The sequence below is a fragment of the Opisthocomus hoazin genome, chromosome 3 (assembly GCF_030867145.1).
Source record: "Opisthocomus hoazin isolate bOpiHoa1 chromosome 3, bOpiHoa1.hap1, whole genome shotgun sequence".
In the NCBI taxonomy this organism is placed as follows: domain Eukaryota; kingdom Metazoa; phylum Chordata; class Aves; order Opisthocomiformes; family Opisthocomidae; genus Opisthocomus; species Opisthocomus hoazin.
The window spans coordinates 10,974,994-10,998,292 of NC_134416.1; the positions used below are offsets into that span (position 1 = coordinate 10,974,994).

Sequence of the window (23,299 nt, forward strand, 5' to 3'; positions counted from 1 at the left end):
AGCAAAGTATGAAAGTACCTGTGTACATTAAAAGAAATGGATGTTGTCTCTGAAGTCTGTGGAACTAAGCTGACTTTAGAACTATTCTTAGATATATGGTATACATAAAAATAATGGAAACAGTATGGGCATACAGTGCCATAAGTAATAGTAGTGATTAGTTCATGCTTGCTGAGTAGCTGGAACATCGTTGTGAGGTGGAAGGAACCTGGCTCTCTCTTTGCATCCGTATCAACCCTACACACTGGGAAGCCTCATGGGATAGTTTGTCTCATGTAAAGTTTCTCACTGTGTAACACCCACAATAGGTCCATTAGACCTGAGGCTGCTTTGTGTTACTGGAGCAGCATAGCACCTTTCCTAGCGCTAGTCATCCCACCCTGCCAGACAGCAGGGAATTGGGCTTTTACTTTTGAACAGGCATAAAATGTTCCCTTCCTTCTGCTATAAAGAAAAAGGCCTTAGCAGCACACAATTCTAATTCAGGGAACATGGTGGCTAATGTTCTCTTCAAGGGCAATAAACTCTGACCTTGCTAGGATACGTTAATCATGTTTTTCATGTTCTGAAGGGCAATTCAGTCTTTCAGCATAATGCCTTTATTTCGAGACTACAAAATCATTATCAGCAGTTAAGGGCAACTATACAGAAACCTTTAATGAAAGATTTTTAGACAGATGTTTTGACTCCTGCCAAATACAGGAATGTCTTTGTAATGATGAATACATTGCAAATTCATGCTGGGTTTTCTGTTCAGAGTAGAGGATGGCATAAAACACGTGTGGAATATAGGTGCTCTTGTTCTTAGTGAAATTAGGGTGGTAAGTAGGGGTAGGTCATCCTGATTTATTTTTGTCATTATCACAGTTTTTAAGATAGGCACATCAATGGTTTATGTGTTAGGATGCACTTTTCCAGGAATATCTGTGTGATCGCATCCAAACTCAGCTGAGAGCTCCAGAGCTGGACACAGGACTCCAGGTGGGGTCTCACTAGAGCAGAGCAGAAGGGCAGAATCACCTCCCTCGACCTGCTGGCCACGCTTCTTTTGATGCAACCCAGGATATGGTTGGCTTTCCGGGCTTCAAGCACACGGTGAGCTCATGTCAAGCTTCTCCTGCACCAGTACCCCAAAGTCCTTCTTGGCAGGGCTGCTCTCAATCCCTGCATCCCCCAGCCTGTATTGATACTGGGGGTTGCCCCGACCCAAAAACACGACCATGGACTTGGTCTTGTTGAACCTCATGAGATTTACCCAGACCCACTTCTTGAGCTTGTCCAGGCCATTCTGGATGGCATCCCATCCCTCAGGCATCAGCTGCACTGCTCAGCTTGGTATCATCCGCAGACTTCCTAAGGGTGTACACAATGCTGCTGTCTATGTCACTGATGAAGCTATTAAATAGTACTGGTCCCAATACAGACCTCTGAGGGACACCACTGGTCACTGATCTCCATCTGGACATCGAGCTGTTGGCCACTACCCTCTGGATGTGAAAATCCAACCAGTTGCTCATCCACTGAATGGTCCACCCATCAAATTCAAATTTCTCCAGTACAGAGAGAAGGATGTTGTGGGGGACCATGTTGAAGGCTTTATAAAAGTCCAGATCACATCCGTTGCTTTTCCCTTGTCTGCTGATGCAGTCATTCCATCAGAGAAAGGCACTAGGCTGGTCAGGCAGGAGTTACCCTTGGTGAAGCTGTACTGGCTTTCTCAAATCACCTCCCTGTCCTCTATGTGCCTCAGGATACCTTCTAGGAGGACGTGTTCCATGATCTTCCCAGGCACAGAGAGGAGCCTGACAGGTTGGTAGTTCCCAGCGTCGTCCTTTCTATCCCTTGTAAAAATGGGCACAATGTTTCCATGTTTCCAGTCATCAGGGAATTCATCTGACTGTTATGACTTTTCAAACATTATGGAGAGTGGCTTGGCAGTGACATCAGCCAATTTCCTCAGCACTCTGGGATGTATCTCATCAGGTCCCATAGACTTATGTATGTTCAGGTTCCTCAGGTGGTCAGAAACTTGACCTTCTCTTACAGTGGGAGGCATTTTCCTTGCCTAATCCCTGTCTTGTGGTCCATTGACTTGAGAGGTGTGGGAAAAGAGGTTGCCAGTGAACACTGAGGCAAAAATATTCTTGCGTACCTCAGTCTTCTCCTCATCTGTTGTTAAGAGTTTGCCAGTCTTGTTCATTGGTGGAGTATGCTTTCTTTGATCTTCCTCTTCTTGCTGACATACCTGTAGAAGGCCTTGTCATTTTTCTTAGCATCCCTTGCCAAATTCAGCTTCATTTGTGCCTTGGCCCTCCTGACCCCATCCCTACACAACCAGGCCGTGTCCTACATTCTTCCTCGGATTCCTGTCCCTGCTTCCACTGCCTATTCATTTCCTTCTTGCCATTTAGTTTGACCAGCAGGTCTCCACTCAACCACACTAGCCTCTTCCCTTCCTTCCCTGATTTCTTAACCTGGGGATTGATAGTTCTTGCGCTCTTTGAAAAGCACCCTTAAAGATCTGCCAACTCTGTTCTGCTCCCTTGCCCCTGAGGGCAGTTTCCCAGAGGCTTCTATTGACTAATTGCTTGAACAGCTGGAAGTTTACATTCCTAAAATTCAGGGTCCTGACTTCACTTTTCACCTGGCTCTTTCTCCTCAGGACTGCGAACTCCACCAGTGAGCGATCACTGCAACCCAGGCTGCCTCCAGTCTTGACTTCACCAATTATTTCACTTGTGTAGGTGACCACAGGTTCAGTAACACATCCCTTCTGGTAGGGCTGCCTATTACCAGGCTTAAGAAATTATCCTCAATGCACTTCAGGAGTCTCCTGGATTCCCTGCCGCTCACTGTGCTACTTTACCACAGAAGTCAGCGTGGCTAAGTCCCCCAGCAGGATTAGAGACTGTGAGCATGAAGCCTTCTGTGGCTGGAGGAAGCAAGCTTTGTCAGCAGGCTCTCCTTGATCAGGCAGCCTGTAGTAGACACCAACCACCAGGTTCCCTTTCTTGCCTTGGTCTCTGATTCTTACCCATAAGCTTTCTGCCTGCTCGTGGCTATTCTTCTGGGACAGCTCATCGCACTCTATCCATTTCTTGATGTAGAAGGCAACCCCTCCACCCATCCTTCCTCACCTGTCCCTTCTGAACAGCCTGTAGCCATCGATAGCCATGCTCCAGTCATGGGATTCATCCCACCAAGTTTCAGTGAGGGCAATCAGGTCACAGCTTTCTTGCAGCATGGTGGCTTCCAAGTACTCCTGTTTGTTGCCCATGCTGTGTGCATTGGTGTAGAGACACTTCAGCTGGACTGTTGACTATGTCACATTCTTAGAGGAACACCCCTTAACTCTTCTGAGGTATTTCACTGGTCTTTCCGTGTTGGCCCCTACTACCCCAGGAGCCCCTGGCTCATCTCCATAAGACTTCAAGTGTGCTGTGGTATAGTCAGCATGTTTCAGAATAACAGCCTGGGGACCCCTGCTAGCACCCTTTCCCTCTAACCTTGGTGTGTCATCACACAGCTGGTCAAGGGCAAGATGGATATTAAAGCAATTTTTCAAAATAGCCCTTCATAAAACTTTTCTGGTTCTCCAAATTTTTATTGCCTGTCTCCAGACATTTTTCCCAAATATTATCATTATTTTTAATATCATCCTGTGAGATAGTTAGTCTGACTGGTTCTACTTTTTTTGTTAATATTTTTGTCTTTAGAAAAAATAACAGCATGACTTAGAGGTTTTTGCTTTTTTATAAACTCTTTGTGGAAATAATACATAGGAACATGTCAGAAGACATGAAAGAAGGCCAGAGTGCATGACAAAAAATTATTTACAATACAACTACATATTGTGTTTTTTGCAAGGATATGTTAGTTTTATGCTCACATAATGACTAACTGAGCTGATTTAAACAAATGGATGTGGATGTTCATGAAGAAGGTAACATGAAGAAATTTTTTGATCTTGCTCTTGTTTTTACCCAGAATTTAATATAGGTTGCACATGTGGTTACTGTACAGTATCGGCCATCAGACGTCAGCTTAATATTGACAGCTAGCACGTTTGTAATGCTGTCCATAGACATGGTTTTAATTGATTTCAGTACTGCACTATCTAAACAAAAAGAAGAGAACTTGAACAGTGGGGCCTGGCTGGGACCTCATTTTCCTTTAAGAACAGAAGATATAATGTTTTTGCAGTTTGAATCATTGGTACATACCTTGGAAAGGGTGCATCTGTCCACTGTACTGACTGGCTGGGTGGCAGAAATTACACTCTAAGAACTGATTTCATCCTTCTAGGGAAAAAAAAATCGAATTCTTGTGAAGAAGGAGACATAAGAAATTCCCTTGGATGTCTGAACTTCTTCATTTCACTTATGTCCTGACAGCTGTTAAAGCAAGATTGTTGAAGGAAACTGATTAAAAAGCCATCAGAGCCAACAGGCATATCTCCATCAAAGAGAATAAGGCTTGGGATCAAGCACTAAACACTAGAAAATGTCTCACCCTTGTTGTTAACTGTGTCCTTTCTCTCTGACCCCTTTCATAGATGTAACAATTAGTGCAATGTGGTTCCAAAAAACATAAACCAATTCAGCAGGTCTCTTTCTACAACTGTTTGTCTTTGGTTTTCTATTTTAAAGCCCCGAGGTGATGTTCTCTCCACTGCCTGTAATTCCAGTAAGAAATCCATTTTGTCAGTTGATTCTTGACTTGAATTCTGGAGTGGAGTTTTTGTGCTATGAAACACAGCATCATCAGCCTTGGTATTCATATCCCAGCATGTTAAAGGCCACACACAGTTTCTTTTCAAGCACTCATCTGCTGAGTGTTCCTAAGAGAACCATGTTTGTGTGTATGGGGACTTCTGCTACTTTGTTCTGAATACTAGATACATGAGCTAGATACTGACTAAGACCAAATACTGCTTTGCCTGAGAAAATTTTCCGTTGAAACCAATGAGTTTCTGTGTGAGCAGGTCAAGACTGTCCTTCCTCCTGAGTGGGTGCCTTTGAAGAACCTGAACTGCAAAAATGTGGACAGCATTCATGGCCATGCATTGGACCAAAGCCTGTATAAACTTATGCAGAGCTATGCTGATGTAAAACATGTGGGGGACTTGTCTTATGAGTTTATGTCCATCAAGATTTAATACTCTCCAGCAGCTCTCACTGGTATCAGCAGGATTCATTATTCAAGATCAGAGACAGTGGTCATTTTGTCTTGTATCCTTTATTTAGTATTCCACAAGCAGTCCAGCTTCTACTTCTAATGCTTACACAAGCAGTGAAAACAAAGGCATGGCTTTGTATTGTTAGGCAAGGAGAATTTGGCCCACGGTAAATATCAGGATTTGATGTTAATCCCGTTCTTGTTTTACACCAGAATAAACCACTGCCTTCAAAGGAATTAGTCATAGGTCACACCAGTGTCAATGGTGAATCCTGCTCTATATGTCTCCTCTGCTAGCAAAGTGGCATGAGAAACCTAATCCTTCATTATTTGTCTGTGGCGCACTCTGCCAGCCAAAGGACTGAGTCAAGTTTTTCCCACAGCACTCTCTGTACTTTTGATGTCAGTCTGACTTCTTCTAGCTCACCACACTGAAGCATTCACCATGACTAATAGCAAAACAACACCCACAGGTTTCACAGAGAAAAATCTTTGTCCTCGCCTAAAAGTTTGTGATAAAGTTTTAAACCAGCTGGTCTGGAATGCTGTAACCCTCATGGCTTTTGTCTGGTACATTTCCATTTGCTCCCACATCCCTTGCTTATTTTGTCTCCAGGATAGTTCCTAGCTGAGAGTTAAAAAATTTGAGACAAAGCAGACTTAAAGAGAATATTGAGTAACTCTAGATAGATATCAATAAAATTCTAGTTTAACCTTGGAAAAGAGTGATTCCTGTCTTCTGCTATGCCTAAGCTATGTTCAGCTCTGGAGGGTGAAGGCTCCTGGGCCCTATTACCCCGTCCCCAACCGTCCTAAAGATTCCCTTGCAGGTTCACCCATATCTTCACAGGCTCTCTATTTCTTGCGGTCTCTCAAGGTCATATCAGCACTGTCTCTGTGTGGTTAAGGACACCTGAAATCCTGTGTACACTGAAGTCAGACTACAATCCACCACCTTCATGCTACACAAGATTTCTCCAGAGTAAGAGCAGGCTCAAGTGCTATGATTTGCCATGTTTAGAGCTCAATGTTAGCATCAGGGATAGCTGAGAAAGGAGGTGTTTGGGGGTTTTGTTGGTTTTTTTTGAGAAACGTTTTCCTACGAAAGGACTCTAACAATGTTGTTGCAGAGTTCTGCATTTTCTTGATTTTCAGAGAATCTTTATAGTCAACAAAAAAGGAGATACTGAGGGAAAAAATATACACAGGGTATATTAAATTTTTTTTATTGGGGTTTTCAGGTCAATTTTCCAAAAATAATTTAGAATGGAAGCAGAGCAGCTGTAATGAGAAATTTGGAGAGAGGAGATATTTTCCTTATTATTTCTGGGCTACCAAACTTACAGCCTGATATGGCAACTGTAAGTCTGTTCTTGTGGTCTCACACATCAAGCACCTGTACATTCAGTGTGCAAACTCTGTTTCTAATGACACCTGTGCACAATGACAGCCAGTTGCAGGTGCAACTGTGGGAAAAATTTAGACTTGCTATTGACCTTTAGCTAAAAATGCTGATAATAAATCATAGAGAGCCTTTATTTCTAGCACTGTTCTGTTGTTTGGTTTTTTTTAGTGAATAGTTTAAACAAACAGCTGTTGGGGGTGGTTTGTTTGCCAGCAGGTATAGCTGATTAACAGAAATAGCTGATCAGCAGAGCTTTCCATAAGAGTAGAAGCAGGCTTTAAAGGACATGGGTTGTTTGGAAAAGGACACTCAACACTAAGATATCCCTCTTCTGTTTTTCATTACCAGTATTTTCAGTACTATTTCAGTTAAACCAATTTACTTTCTAATAGATATTAGACTCAGTCTCATTGGGACTGAAGTGGCTTTCATAAGACTGTCTTTACTTCTTGATAAAAAGTCCAAGAGTAATTTAAGATCATTATGTTTTGCTATTACTTTTTTTTTCCATTGCAATACCAAAGGGGAAAAAAAGATTTCCAAAATCTAGCTTCTTTCCTCCACCTATGGCCACAGCTTGATAATTCAGAGGAAAACACACATGACCTGGTCTAACATAGCTAGGATGAGAAATGAAAAGCTTTGCTTGTGCAGGCTGTTGTTATAACTCTGCAGAATGCTCTGAAGCAGGGTCACCTGTACACAAATCATGATGATTGCCAGTTCCATTGAGAAGAAACATGGAGTAAGTACTGCAGGTAATTGCTGGGATACACATACATTTGATCAGAAGAAAACAGCAACAAAGTGTGTCAAAAAAGATGAACTGCTGTCAGCCCTACAAACTTAATTATTGCTTGCTCAGTTTTGACATTCTACTTCAGATAAGAGCCATTATCTAAAGCAATAAAAACAGCTGTGCAGAGCGCCACCCCAAACTCACTTAGCAGAAATGCAGAATACCTAATTCTGTTTTCCTTAAAATGTAGTTAAACTCTTTCCAATGTTGCAAATCAGCTTTGATGAATTTTTTTTTTCTACCGTTACTCCTAATCGTTTGTCAAACCTGTTAAAGGAAGTACTAGGAGTCCTTCTGCCTTGGCTATCTTTCATCGACTTAGGCAGAACTACTGAGATAATTTGAGGAAAATTTCCAAAAGTGACTTTCACTTTAAAGGTCGTACTTTTAGGGTGTCCATGTTCACCCTAAAACTCGGTGTTGCTCTCAGACATTTCCAGACTGGGTGTCAGCTGGAATTTTTTGTCACTGAGAAGTTATCTGTGATGTCTAATGCCTGGTCCCCAAATACGGGTACATCTGAATTGGCAGACAGTTGTTTACGGTTCAGATATTGATGTGCGTAATGCAAGGGGGAAAATTAGCATTTGGTAAGGGCTGCTTCAAAAAATCGCCAGGAATTACTTTTATTTCTTAATATCTAGGACATTGTGAGTGTGCTTCTCCATTTCAGATTCATTTCTTATAAATCTTTGTTTAGGTGCTGCAACTTTTATTAGGAGTAATTTATTTCTCTAGTGGCTTTTAACGGAATGTGGTTTCTATTGAACGTAATTACTTTGGCATTTTTTTTGAACAGTAAATGTGCAGCTTGTAAGGGAGATCAACTTCTGCATAAAAAATTGTAGGGATAATTTTAGCGTCAGACTGAGAAACTCCACAGCTTCTTGACACTCCCTTCTCATCAGTGAGCAGGGCAACACCACCACTTCAACAGTTTCCTAACCTGCCCTGATTGCCATGGCCTGCTTCCAGTGTGTTTCTCTGTTGCACAGACATTTGTGCTCTGTCTTGGTTTTTGCTGGTTTTTATGTGTTGCTGCAGGATCTTCTCTTGGTTAGGCAGCACAGGTAATTTAAACTAATTCTGTAGTACATGTGCTATAGTTTCAAGGTTACATATATTTGAAGAAGAAAACAGAGATTCTTGTCTGAGCCTTTTATGTTTACCTAAACACACCAAATGAGGTGAAGATTTTGGACAACAAAATTTTGACATCTGGAAGATTTGGCTTTAGATGTCTCCTAGTAATTACCCTGCAATGCAGCTGTCTCAGAGTAGACTCAGAAGATACCAAATCGGCACACAGAAAACACTGAACAGGGAGGGTTATTCATGTCAAAAGATAAGATTGTTCATTCTAAATAGGAAAATTTCAGGTATCCATAATAACATCCTATGTGTGAAATGATTACAAAAGAGTGCTTTGCTGCTCAGTGAACAGGAGACAGGATCAGCTGATTTCTTTGTTTAGTTCAGGATCAGTTCCTAGATGAGGGTCAGAGAGTTCAGCAGAGTACTCTGTAGCCATGGAAAACAGTTACTAAAAATTGAAGATCATCCACCCTTCTCTGTTCATTTGCCTGTATGCACGGTCTATGACCCTGCTACTGACATTGTCCCAGACATGTCTAGTGACTTTAACTCCTATAAAAAGAAAAACACCCAGAAAAGGTTATCCAAAACCCTAGAATAGATGGGGTTTTTAATGAAGATTATGCCTGAATCTTAAATTTGCAACAAACTCAAGGGGAGCTAGAGGAGATGCACTGAAAATTGTTTGCCATTTGAGGCTGCTCAACAACACTAGCAGGGTTATGTATTTGCTTGACTGGCTGTGTAGATCACTCAAGTTATGTCAACCCTTGTGTCTGATCCGATGCGATATGATATGATTTTCCTGAAAGATGTCTTGTACTACACCATGTTGCGAAAGTCTTGCTATAGTTGATAGCTGACTTACCAAATTGTATGATTTGAGCTCCCTATGAAAAACTTGATCAGACATGCAATCGTCTACATTTTTAATGCATTCAATGAGAGGAAGAGCAAGAAGTTCTAAGAGCAAATGAAACGCTCGTTCTGAATATTAAAGATACATATTGCTGAATCCTATCTTGAATTAGAACAACGGATTTTATACAAACGTGTCATTGTTCAGATGGAAAATGATCTTTGTTTTCTGGAATATTGGCAGTGCAGGACCAATAGGCGTGTTAGGTATTCTGCAATAGGAAGGAGAAAACCATGTCTGAGACCAGTCACTCTCACTGAGGGTGATCTAATAACTTCTTAGGGTACACCCTGTGTTTTCATAGGACCAACCTGCCTTGCATACTACAGATTTTATGCACATTAAAGGCCAGACTCTGTCGCTAAGTACATAGTGAAGTCCTCTAGTGCCTGCTCCGGAAACAAGAAGATCAAGCTTCTTAGAAGATCTCAACTCTCCTAGAGGCATAAATAAGATCTGAGTTTTTGAAGAATCAGCCAGTATTCCCATGGCAGCTGTGCACAATTGAACTACAAAACTTGATTCTAAACACAAAATCAGGAGGTGACACTGACACAAATGGCTTCTTTCACATTTAGCAGATTGGGTCGGGTGGGGTAATGCACTGCCCTTAACCATGTGCTTGACCAAATTTGCCATAAATAAACAATATGGTTTCTCCATCCCTGTCTTCTCCAGTGTATAGTATATTCCTTTATTTCAGTGAACTCTGTATATGTAGATCAGAAAAGAGAGTAAGCACTCACTCCAGATGTGAGTGGGAGTTAAACAGCTGCTGTACTTATGCGTTGGACAATACAGAGGATCAGGGGACAGATGAGCTTTCTGGAAAGTCATGGCAGCAGTTTGGACACCTTTGTGGGACATGTTGGTTTCCAATAAATGTTGATGAAGAAGCAACCACAATCTAATATAAACAAAAATCCTCTGTCATGGCCATTGGCATTTAGCAGTTAAACCCAGGAGAGGTCAGGAGGAGTGAATAAACAAACTCCTGGGGAATAAAAAAACTCCTTACAAGGTGATTTAACAATAAGGCAGCAATGACTTCAGTTTAATGAGTTGGCAGCAGTGCAACTATGAATGTTCATGTGCTTCCTCTCCCTGTGGAGGCTGTGCTCTGAACTCAATCAGACAACTGCTCCAGATAGGAAAATTACCGCCAATGCCAAATGTTTGTTTTTTAAGTTGGCCAAGTTCCCTGATATAGTTCACAGTATGGTCCTGCAAATAATTGATCTGGCATGACAAAGGGAAAGCTGTGCTGAGGGATCAAGGTGGGCAAGAAGCAGTACAGAGATAGGGTTCTTACTAGTTTCACTGCCAGGAGATTTGATTCATAAAATCATGGTCTCAGTTGGAGATAGAGGCTTGCGGCAGCCCAGTAGTGAGAGAGTGGTAGAGTCTGTGCTGCCAGATGTTCCTATTCTACACAAAATAGAGAATTTTGGTCTCAAATCCCACACTTCTCATGCAACCCTCAGTTCATTCCTGGTGATCGGTTCTTAGAAAAGTAGAATTTATTTTCCCTCGAAGTAACCTAAGCAAGGGTGTGATGGAGAAGGGGCAGGGGGGCAATAAAATTTCTTTTCATTTTAGTTACAAACAACAACCTTGTGGCAAGCTGCTATTTTTAGTTAAACAACTAATGATGAATCAAAATGCTTCTCCAAACCTAATTAACCAAAAATAATTACCATAGCAACCAGTTCTTTATGTGGCACATGCAGAAAACACTCTTAAAGAAGCACAACAGCTTTACTTTCCCAGTTTTCCCAAAACAGACAAGAACTACTCTAATCTGTTGTTGAAGCTAATCCAAAACTAGAAAGCAAAATAGGAAAAGAATTCAATAATTTCCCACAGGCTTACTGCAGGAATTAATGAAATTCCTGCTCTTTAGTACTGATCTGCCTTGAGAACATCTAATTGGAGATTACATTGAAAACAATTTCTTTACTTTTCAGATGTGTTTTGGCGCGATCATCCCCAGCACAGCTCTGTTTCTACACAGTAGAAAAAGATTACCTGCTGAAGAGGTTATTAGGTTTATTTCTGAAGAGCACAAGGGTTGCTTTTTGCACATGAGGTAGTAACACACAACTTCAGTGTCTTCCTGGATTTCAGAAGAGTTTCTGGGTTTTTTCAGGTTTCTCTCCTCCACCTCCACTGTGTTTTCTATGTGAGTGTATGCTACCGTTGGTTCAGCTATTCATGATGAAGTTTGTCTGTGGCAATTACTATCTTTTAGGGCTAGCTGTCTATCAGCATATTTCCAATCTGTTGGGTTTGTTCAATGTTCCCAAGTATTCCATTTTGCTCAGGTTACGGGCTCTTTGGAAGTGCTGAACTCAGTCAATCACTATACACTCCATAAATGTCTATTAATGGCAGGTCTTAGAAAGCACTGAATTGGGAGACTCTGCAGCTGCCCTTATGACTTTATATTCCCTGACAGACAATTGCACCTTTTCAAAGAGGAAATTCGTGGCAAAATTAAAACATATTTCAGTTATGATTTTTGAAGTTTTGAAACTTCTGGTGTTTGCAAACTCTTCTTTAAGTTGCTCCCAGTTGTTCATAAACTCACAGGATTCTGTGTAAAGTCCAAATCAAGGCAAACTAAATTAGGTGCCCTTAATAGTAGAAATGCCTACAAAATTTTGTTACGCTTAGCCCAGCTCTGCTCTCAGTAACTCAGCTGTACCCTTCTGAATTTCCTGTTTCCTGAACTATGTTCAATTCTGTCTTGAAAAACGGTGTGTGGCTGGTTCACCTACCACTTTGCAACAGACTTGTGAGTTACATTATTGTCTTTTCAATTAATTATCCTTTTCCTGTTCTCTTACTTGACTATACTGTACCTACAGTGATTGATACTTCTTCCTGATCAGTTGTGCCCAGTGTCTTTTGTTTCTTTGTCTGAGACTGGCGGTTCCCAAATCCACTCAAAACATTACCTCAGTTTCAGCTGTCTTGGTACAGCACATTTTGTACAAAAAGTGATAGATAAAAAAGAAATTGTATGTATCAATGTGTATTGTAAAATTTAAATTTAGATTTCTTGTCTGGCCTGCCTTCTCTTCTTTCATTGATTTTGTTTTTGACTAGTTTTCATATCAATTTTGCAAAGGGCTCCAAGGCGCCAGTATGAAGGACACTTTATAAACGTAAATTTATTTGACAAGCGATTTCACTGTGGACAATGGTATTAATCACCTCCTATGAGAAATATGGGAAGCAGAGTTTTGGAGTAAAAATTTTAATGGCTGCTTCTAGCTACCTGCATGATCTTGTAAAGTAACTTTCTTTAGCTCTGTTCATCCTGTTACATGAGTATGTGCATCTGCAGGTTCAGTAGGGACAATGCAGAACCTGTTACACAGATATTCCCAAGCAGCATGATGATGGGTACTTTCTTGTTTGCATTTTATAAATATTTGAGAAGCAGACGTCCCCATACCCCTATTTAACATCAAAATACATCACTCATGGCTTTTTAAGATCACTTACTGTCTCTGCTACTGTTGCTTATCTGAATGCTGTGCAAGGTACAAACAGACTAAAGAGCTTATAAATGCTATGAAAAGATTTTTTTCACCTTGTACCTCATCCTTCCTACTCTCTGAGCATTGATTATCTTCAGGTCAGTCAAAAAGATATGAAACTGTGTACATCTAAGAAGATCAGAGCCTGCTCTTTCTTGTGACCCTGACAGGAAGTGGAAAATCCTGCAAGACTTCTGGAATTTGCCACAGTAAGCTGTAGGAAAAGGAAGTTGCGAGGAGAGTCTCAAGTCATATGTCTTTTAATTCTTTTCTAAACAAAAGCCACAGATTAGTATCCTTGCAAGGCAAGGATACTAATTTCTTACCTGTAACATATTTTCTTACCTGTAACATATTTTCCATAATTCCTTTCTCCAGATCAAATTATGTGCTCATGAAATCTAATTAAAGGCTCAATTCTACTGCATTGTCTCTAAAGAGACTTGATGAAGTGAGTGACACTAGACTTGAGTGTTAGCAGACGGGTGGCTGAACTGGGTTTACAAGGAATTTGCAAGTGAATTTCCCTATAATCATCAGGTTCCTCTCTGCCCGACTTTCCAGCCTGTCCAGGTCACGCTGAATGGCAGCACAGCCTTCTGGTGTATCAGCCACTCCTCCCAGTTTGGTGTCATCAGCAAACTTGCTGAGGGTACTCTCTAACTCTTCATCCAGGTCATTGATGAAGAAATTAAACAAGACTGGGTCCAGTAGTGACCCCTGGGGAACACCACTAGTTACAGGCCTCCAACTAGACACAGTGCCGCTGATGACAATCCTCTGAGCTCTGCCATTCAGTCAGTTCTCAATCCACCTCATCAACCACTCATCCAGCCCACGCTTCCTAAGCTTCCCTAGGAGGATGTTATGGGAGACCGTGTTGAAAGCCTTGCTGAAGTCTAGGTAGACAACAACAACTGCTCTCCCCCCATCTACCCAGCCAGTCACGCCATCATAGAAAGCTATCAGACTGGTCAAGCATGATTTCGCCTTGGTGAATCCATGCTGACTACTCCTGATAAGCTTCTTTTCCTCCACTTGCTTGATGATGACCTCTAGAATGAGCTGCTCCATCATCTTTCCCGGGATGGAGGTGAGGCTGACTGGCCTGTAGTTCCCTGGGTCCTCCTTCTTGCCCTTTTTGAAGATTGGAGTGACGCTGGCTTTTCTCCAGTCCTCGGGCACCTCTCCTGTCCTCCAGCTATCAGAAAAAGTTAAGCAGACAGACAGAGTATGCCACCCCCTATTCAGAGGTGCTGTAAACCACAGGATCCTGGAAGCCAGGAAGTGGCAAAGATCATGCTAATCTTGCTCTATTTCTCACAGGCTTTGCCTAGATGTCTATTACTGGCAAAGGTTAAACGAAACTTCACCTGGAGCCAGGACATGCATTCTTATTTAATCACGGCATATAAATTGTAAATTAATTCTTTGTACGATTGTAGAATAATACTTCAGATTCAGAAATATGGGAATATCTAAAGCTGAAGTTCCTGCCAGATGCATTTTGGTTTCATATCAAATCTCACTTTCAAACCCATGTGAATGTGAGGAGCGAGACCTGCAGATTTGAGGCACAGCATCAATATGAGGTTAGGGAGTTTTGCTAAATGTTTTCTCTCTTCTACTAGGACAAACAACACTTTGATTTTAGGGAGACTGAATATCAGTTCATACTACAAAAATGTAACCTCTAGCCTGCAATGTTCCACAACCACAGGCTGCTGGAATGTTCAAGACTGTTTTCACAAAACATCACTGAATGCTTGCTTTATTCTTGTAATTTTCTACTGGTTTATTCTTGTACTCCTACCTAGGCACTCCATTGTCTGTTCTCAGAGACAGGATCCTGAATGATGAACTCTTGATCTGTCCTGGCATGGTTGTTCTGATGCTGTTATGATCCTGTAGGTATCACCCATAGCATGATGGTCCATAGTTGTCAGAGCCTGGGCAGCTCTGCTGAGCAGGCAACGCTGGCTGCAGGTTACAGTAGTCCCTGCCCGCTCCATGGCTGGTCTACCTCTGTGAGAGAGGTGTGATCCTGCAAGACAGGATGCACTCAGCAGGACCCCATCAGCACGGTGGCTGTGACGAAATCTTGGCAGGAAGATGGGGAGCTTCACTTTGCACACTTTCAGCTGGTTCACTGCACCCTGATGACTTCTCTAGCTAAGGCAGCAGTCAGAGCAGTTTCACCCTACGTGTTGCATATGAGGAATGCTAATGAATTCTGGGCTTATTTTGTACTCTTGACCCTCTCACAAGTTAAAAAACCCAGAATGAAGAATTTGGCATGTCCAAAGAAGAGCAACAAAACTGGTGAAGGGTCTGGAGAACAAGTGTTATGAGAGGTATCTGAAGGAACTGGGGTTGTTAAGTCATCTGGAGAAAAGGGGGCTGAGGGGAGACCTTATCAGTCTCTTCACCCACCTGAGGGGAGGTTGTAGCAAAGTGGGTGTTGGTCTCATCTCCAAAGTAACAAGTGATAGGATGAGAGGAAATGACCTCAAGTTGTGCCAGAGGAGGTTTAGATTGGATATTGGGAAAAAATTCTTCACAAAAAGGGTTATCAAGCACTGGAACAGGCTGCCCAGGGAAGTGGTTGAGTCACCATCCCTGGAGGTATTTAAAAGATGTGTAGAGGTGGTGCTTGGGAACAAGGTTTAGCGATGGACTTGACAGTGTTAGATTTATGATTGCACTTGGCAGTGTTAGGTTTATGGTTGGACGCAATGATCTTAAAAGGATTTTTCAACCTAAATAATTCTATGTTTCAAAGTAGGAACTGAGAGGAGTTCACACGAATTTGTAACATACAGGAGGATGACGTGTAGGACAAAGCTGCTGAAACTGAAAGTCTGTGTTCTGTCTCTAGTGAATGCAAATATTATATGTTTCTTACTAGGTTTCCCAAACAATCCTCACTTCAATAGTGTTGATGTGTTCTGCCTTACAAACACACAGAGCACAAGGAAGTATCAGTGAAAGACAAATAAGCCACTGGAATTTACACTGTTTAAGGATCCACTCCCATTTGGCTCTTCTAAGTTCATATGGCAAAGGAAGAAGCTGTGACGCACCTGCTACAAGGAAAGAGAGTGCAGATCTTTACGTAGGCATCAGTGAAGAAAAGGTCTGTGTACACAGGCACAGGCTATGCAAGCATTTGGTTATCCTTTCAGCTTCCCCTGTTGCATTGTTCAGGATTCAGATTGTGCAAGCTTGTGCTTTGGCACGAGCAGAGAACGAATTTATTTAATTTGGCCAATAATAGCAGAATAACTATTAGCACTGATATTAATTCTTCGGTAACTGACACTCTTTGTTTTCCTTAATATGGCTTTGTTCTCAAACTAAGCTGTGGAACGAATCACAAAGTTGCTTTTACGGAAGAGGCAATGCAAAAACAAATTGTTAATTATGTTTGTAATCATTCCTGACTAGAGCCCTGTGAGTCAGTTCTTGGAAACATCGTTTGTGGTTCAACTAGAGTTTAATGCCCCCAAATACTGCATATTTCTTCCTCAAGGCAGAGAGAATTTTACACTTTTGATGCCTCTGATTAAGATCCAAGAGATTCTTTTATGAAAACCTTCCAAATGGTTTAGTTTTACAGCCTACATGACTGCAGAACTGTCATTCTCTCTCTCTCTTTCTCTTTTTGAACAGATATTTTTTATTCTCCTGTCTGATCAAATCCTGTTTGTTGTTCATTGCAGATAGCAGCTCAGGCAGTGTTATTTATGTGTATGAACACCGCAGGAATCTTCATTAGCTACTTATCAGACAGAGCACAACGTCAAGCCTTCCTGGAGACCAGAAGATGTGTAGAAGCCAGACTGAGACTAGAGACAGAAAATCAGCGACAGGTACTGGAGAAATGACCTTATTTTTATATTAACTGGTATTAATAATTGCACAAGACTGGGCTTTTGTAGCCTCGCTGACTCCAATGTGATACCACCTGATTTCTGCAGGTTAAGTGAGTTTCATGCTGTTATTTTGCTGGTCTGCATCAATCTGATATGACATCTTAAAGGTTTTTGTTGTGAAAGAGGATGAATAGAAAATGGCTGTTCATTGTCCTTTCCCATACAAGAAGAAGAGGCCATCATATGAAACAGAATCTGACAGATGTTTAAAAATGGTTCTTTATGCAAGATGGGTTAAACTGGGGAACTTCATGTTTCAGAGTGATGTGGATACTAAAACTTGTATCAGTCAAGTGAAAACTAAGCAAGCTCATGGAGGAGAACACCATCTAGGCAGAGAAAATATTAAAATGTCGCCTCCGGCTCACAGTTGAATATTTGGATCTGGGAGGTCACTGCAGGGAAGTATCACTGTAAGCTTTCTCTGTTCTTAAAGTATTCCCTAAAAATCTCCTTTTGGTCACTGTGCCAAATAGCATACTGGGCTAGGTGAACTTCTGATCTGAGCAGGTATGGTTGTTCTTGGATACACCATCCTTTCCAATCCAGAATAAGAGGCACTGAATAAAAAGAAGTGTGTTGCTTAGTGTTTTGTACACCAAGGGAGTAGAAATGAGATGTAACACATTATACATGTTTTGTATTCACATTGAAATATCAGAATGTTCACCTGCTGTTTGAAACCTTGCGTGAAGATAAAAGGACAACCTGTATATATAGATATGTTACACTGCTGTTTCATTCTAAAATTATCTTAGCCATTCATTTTGTCCTGTAGTATAGACATGTGCATTGCTTCTCAATATTATTTCATGTACTTCTCGAAAGCCATGCTCTTGTACAGTGATCTAGGAAGATGTCATATTCTAGACTTTACTAATGACTCAATATGAATGCATGACTCTGCTGAGTCATGCAAGTCACCTATGCCAGAACTTCTCTCCAGCCTTTGCTGACTGAAGAGACTTTGAGGGATGCTATCTAGGATGCTCCGTTCTCATTTTAACCGTCAGACCACATTTTTATGGCTTTTATTTTATATGAGTTTTGGGGGTTTTTTGGTGTTTTTCCTCTTGTCTAATATTTTCTAAACTGATATTTTGTAAGCTTTACTTTGATCATTGTTTTGTAGGGTTCATATTTATAAACACTAGCAAAAGATTCCCCTGCTCCAGATTATTCTGAGGATTTTTCATTGGAATCATTTTATTTTCTCATGAAAAATGCAATTTGTACAGGCACATTTTTTTTGAGAAATTCAGTTTTCCTGAAACTTTATTTCCTACTAGGAAAATGGAGACAGATTGATTGCATTTGGGTTGGTTTAAAAAAAAAAAAACAGGTTTTTTTTGGTAAGCGGAAAGGTAGGGGCTGGATCTGAAGTATTTGTTGAACCGTGCATTTTGTCTTGGCCCAGTGCCTTGCAAAGATTTAGGTCTGTGCTGTCCCTTGAAGGCAGAACTTTCTGGAGAGTGACATCACTGCAGTTCAAACTTACCTATAACCAAACAAAGTAGTGTGTCATAGGCATCATATGACTGGAAATGCATAAGGAAAAATGTATTCAGGCCAAGGGAAATATCCACAAAAGAAAAATATGGACATTAGGACATCAAATGAAAGATCTCTTCTAAAACTCAATTCAATGATAAAAACTAACCCAAAATTTAGGAGCAAAGCATTTTGAATTATTTCTGATAATTTTTGTTGGAACTTTGAAAGGGTGTTCTTATGTTCAGATACATATATATATATGTATATATATACATAAAAAAAAAGTTTAATAGACTTTACAGTTCTTCATTTGTATTTGTGACAACAATGACAAAGTATTCCAATACAGGAATGTCTTGAGGAATGGAGAGCCTGTTTCCCTCAGTCATGTGCACTTTCCCTTTGCTTCTGAAGCAGTGGCTCAATTAAGCAATTTCTAAACGTATCTTCTACAAGAAGACTGACAATGTCACATTTTAGGTGACTGCTTTTCTTGAGCAGCTTGTTCGTGCTCACTTGGTCAGTATCTGCAGGCAGTAATCCAGTGACTGCTAACATTTTTCTAGCCTGAAGACATATATATCATCATACAGGGGAGCTATAGTTCACATGAACACAAAAATCATATTATCTGTTAAAGCATATCACATTTTAAGAAGTAAGGATTAAATCCAAATTAAGTGTAATAAATCCAATCTATGGCATTCTAGAAAATAACTTTGTTATGTGAAGAGGGTAAAAAAGTGTGTGCAGGGCAATAGTTGTGATGTGGCTTCTCAAAAATTCTAAAAATATATCTGAGAAGCTAAAAATGTGCAGAGAAAATAGAGGAATGATAGTATGTGTAATTCTTCCAGATAATAATTCCAGGATTTCTGAATTCTGTTCCACTTTGATTTATTTCTCATGAACTGCCTGAACTTAATGTTTCTACAGCAGAGTCAAGCTTTTTGTGGCTTTCAGTGGTGGTACTGGTACTTTTTATAGTGGTGGTAGACATAATTAAAAGGTTGGAGTTTGTTTCTACCCCACACATCTTGCACTTCGTAAACTGAAAATAATAGATAATTACAATGAGTAATTGCATTGACATGCCATACATATGGCACATCATATGAAGCATGACAGCTTGCCAGATAGGTCCCATAGGGTCTAGTTCTGTCCTTACTTTGTTTAAATTGGAAGACCAGTAAAATTAAAGTAAGAAAAAACAACAGAAGTTTAAAAATGCAGCAAGGAATTATATGCTGTTTTATAAGTAACTGCAGAATAAGACTAAATTTTTTTATAATTATAAAGGTTATATAAATGCTTCAGATTTACTTCTGTTCGTTACTGTGCATTGTTAAAACTAAGAAATCAAGTTTCTGCACTCTCAAAATGACCCTTCCAATTTCTCAGTATCCCTTAGATTTGTCATCTCTAATAATCTGTCATTCTACAAACGCTATGGCTATCATTATTCAGCATTGTGCAATGCTTGAAAGAGCCAGTCATGGAAAGGCACCCAAATGTGAGCCAAACATTTTATAATCTATGTGTCATAGACAAACAAGAGGTATCATCAGACATGGGGAGCTGTACAAGAGAACAATAATATTGATAAGTAGGGATGTATTTGGGTTTCAGAGATTTTTAACAATCCCTTAATGAGTATTTGCAGACTCTAGAATACAAATATAAAAGCTACTACAATATCAGGTTCTTCAGAAAGAGAAGGTTCTGTATTTCCTCAAAAAATTTCGAGTGGAAATTTTTTCAATGAAAGCAGTTTCATTCACTCATGTGCTATCATACTTTTTTATTGCATGTGATGGAAATAGAAGGTGAAACCACCAAAATACCACTAAGGGGGAAAAAAAATTTTTTGCTGTCATTTGTGCTACTTTGAGCTGAAATTTTGACAGTTAGACGTGATAGTTTATTCTCTAGATGTTGTTGTTTTCAAGCAGCCTATGTGGGGTTTTCAGGGTTTAAGAACTTGCTCTATTTCAGTATCGCTGAGGGGTTTTCTGGTTTGACAGTCAAACCCATTTTGGTCTGTCAAAATGTCTGTGTTCCATGTTATGACCTCAGCTGAATACTGGTAAATCTGAATAAGCTCCATTGGTTCATTGTCCACAGAAAATATTCCCAGGTGCAAGTTCAGCTTTTATGCTAATTGCGATTCTTTCACTTAATGCACAGGAAGGAAAAGGGCAAAGTGCAGACCTATATGATGGAAAAGATTTTTGAGGAGGCTGGCCAAACATTTTCAAAGCTTTTAAGTGACTTGATTTCCAGCTTCCGTGTTTCCAAAACCTCCATACAAGTAATCTCCTATATCTTTTTTTCATCACCATCACCTTCATGATTTACTCTCAACAAGCCTTCTGAGTAAAATTTTCAAAAGTATTTCAGAAAGTTAGGAGATTTAGTTGTATTTTCAAGTGTCTAATTCATTAAGGATCTGATTTTTTAAATATTTTTTTAATTTTTAAATACCTGGGTTTGTTAACAAATACATATTAGCATTTTCAATTACAATGAATTTTCTAACTCTAATCACTCTGTTAACAAGTGAACAGTACTGTGGATACAAAGGAGAATTACTTCAGCAGTCATTGCAAATTATGTTTATGCACTTGCATTTAACTGTATAGTGTTATCTGTGTGACATCATTTGGAAATCCCAGCACTCTGTGAAACAGAGGGAACATCTGTGTCTACTTCTTTCCCAATTTTTATTACAAAATTAGAACGCTGATGAAGATCTAAAACATTTCAGAGCTTGGCTTAGTTAAATGAGACTCCACTGCTGAAGATTGCCACAAAAACTGTATCATAGAAAGAGAGAAATAACTTTCTAGCAATCTAGAGAAGGTAGCACAGACAAAATAATATGTTGTAAATAAATTCTTGGTTTACCAGTTACTGATCAAATAAATAATTTAAATATTTTCTAATGAAATGTAGTTAGCTGCTTCTGCTTGATATATGTAGTTGTATCAACCAAAAATGGCAGCCACAAAATGTTCTCCAGTGCTGTTTTCAACAGATTGTAATTAAGAATAAACAATAAACAGGAGGTTTGCAGTTTTCTTAAGTCCATTTTGTTCCAAGAATATCATCACTTTCCACTACATGTTTGAAATTTTGTGTCAATATTTTTATTTGGTATATATGTATTTCACAAAGGTTCACACCCAGTGTTGTACCTTGTTAATAACTACTTCAAAAACACTGTCTTCCCTTTTACCTTGATTTTATTGTAAGAACACAGCAGTTAATTCTGCTTTCATCATATCAGGGCAATGAAAATAGAAAGTGTAACTTACTTTCTTAATTAGTTACTGCAAAACTTTCAAAAAAAAAGAACATGTCATTTCCCTCATTGTGAAAATGCTGTGAAATTGCCCTCAATGAAGAGCAGGAGCCTGCATTAATTTTCATTTTCATTTCTATTTCTCATCATACAAAATCCCTATGTTTTAAATGAATGGTATATTAAATCCAGACACATTTTGAAATTATGACCATATGAAGAATTGAATTCATAATTTATCTCTGGTGTCCTTACTGGCTCTTGCTCCAGCAACCCATCTTTGCTTGAAATTTGTCTGACATTCTAAACCCTCAAATATTACCATTTAATTATAAAGAGTCTCTCAGATAACTTTGTCACTCTGCCTCTTCCTTCACCACACATACGTATGCCAAGTTATACATATCTACAAGGAGGTTAATATTTGACTTACAAAATTTCTTATGACTGAAGCTGGAAATGGAGTCTTAAAACAACTGGGAAGGGAACATCCCAGAAGTTAAGCAGCTAAATAGCTTTAAAAAGCAGTCCTGCACTTACCTCTGATCTTGTAATAAGATTACAACCTTACAGGACTGCTATGCAGAGAAAGATAATTTTACTTATAATTAAGACACCTCTCCTATGTGATGGCCACACGTCTAGTCTCCATCCAACGCCTCTTGAGACCAAGGAGAGTAATGAAGTCTGGATAAAGCAATAGGGAAATATGAGTGGGAGGCTGCTTGCAAAACAAGAAAAGTTGTTAGACTGTTTCCTACTAACACAAATAACCTGAGGATTGTATTAGTGTTCAAAAAATATGATACAGCCTCTCTGAAACATTTTATTTGCATTATTTCTGGTAGACTTAGAGCGCCTGTTTGTAACTTACGAAAGAAGGATCTTCTCTGCAGTTGTTTGAGATGACAAGTGAAATCAGTCCAGATCTGTGCGATGCTTATATCCATCCTCTGGTGAGGTGTTTGTTCTTGTTCTCACTAAAGCAGTTTCTGCAACATTCATGAAAAGAAAACTTCCTACCTAGTGTGCAGAGCTCACCAGCAAAGCTACATTGCTACTGCTGTGCTAAACTGTTTGGAGGGACTAAAACTCAAATAGAAAGAAATCCTCCAGTTTTTAAGCCCTGAGAAGCCAAATAGAGAAAATTACTTTAGCACTACATTTGTGCAGTTTCAGTGGAGCTGGCTAGTGCTAGAAGGCACTAAAGCCATAATGCACTGGTATCTTTAACTCTAATTTTTAAATCCGCTTTCCAACACAGTCTTTGGCAAGCAGACCCCTTTCCCTGCAGGCATCATTTCAAATTCCACCAAGAGAAGGTCCTCTTGTATGGAAATAAAACTCCTTCTCAATGTCTTTCCTAAGCTTTATGAATATTTTCTTGGATGTCCAGCACACTGGCAGAGGAGACAGAGGCTAGAAGAAGAGGAAATTAAGACAGAGTTGATGGGGAGCAACCACTGTCTTCCTCTTGTCTTGTGAGCAGTACTCAGGTGAGAAGGTCCAGGTTGGCATCATACCTGAGCCATTCGGCTTCTGTGGATGCTTCCCAGCAAGGTGGGGTGAAGAAAGGAATCTGTGGGCATAATTATGTGTTTGGTCAGGTTAGTGGGGAACAA

The 23,299-nt window shown here is 40.0% G+C and overlaps 1 protein-coding gene across 2 annotated transcripts in view; it reads left to right on the forward strand.

The window, feature by feature from the left end:
- ADCY8 (adenylate cyclase 8) overlaps window positions 1-23,299 on the forward strand; it is a 141,195-nt gene that overhangs the window by 16,662 nt on the left and 101,234 nt on the right. For both annotated transcript variants that reach the window (XM_009941668.2, XM_075415543.1), the window contains exon 2: window positions 16,667-16,816. In XM_009941668.2, the coding sequence (XP_009939970.2) occupies window positions 16,667-16,816 (150 nt within the window). The remainder of the gene's footprint in view (window positions 1-16,666; window positions 16,817-23,299) is intronic.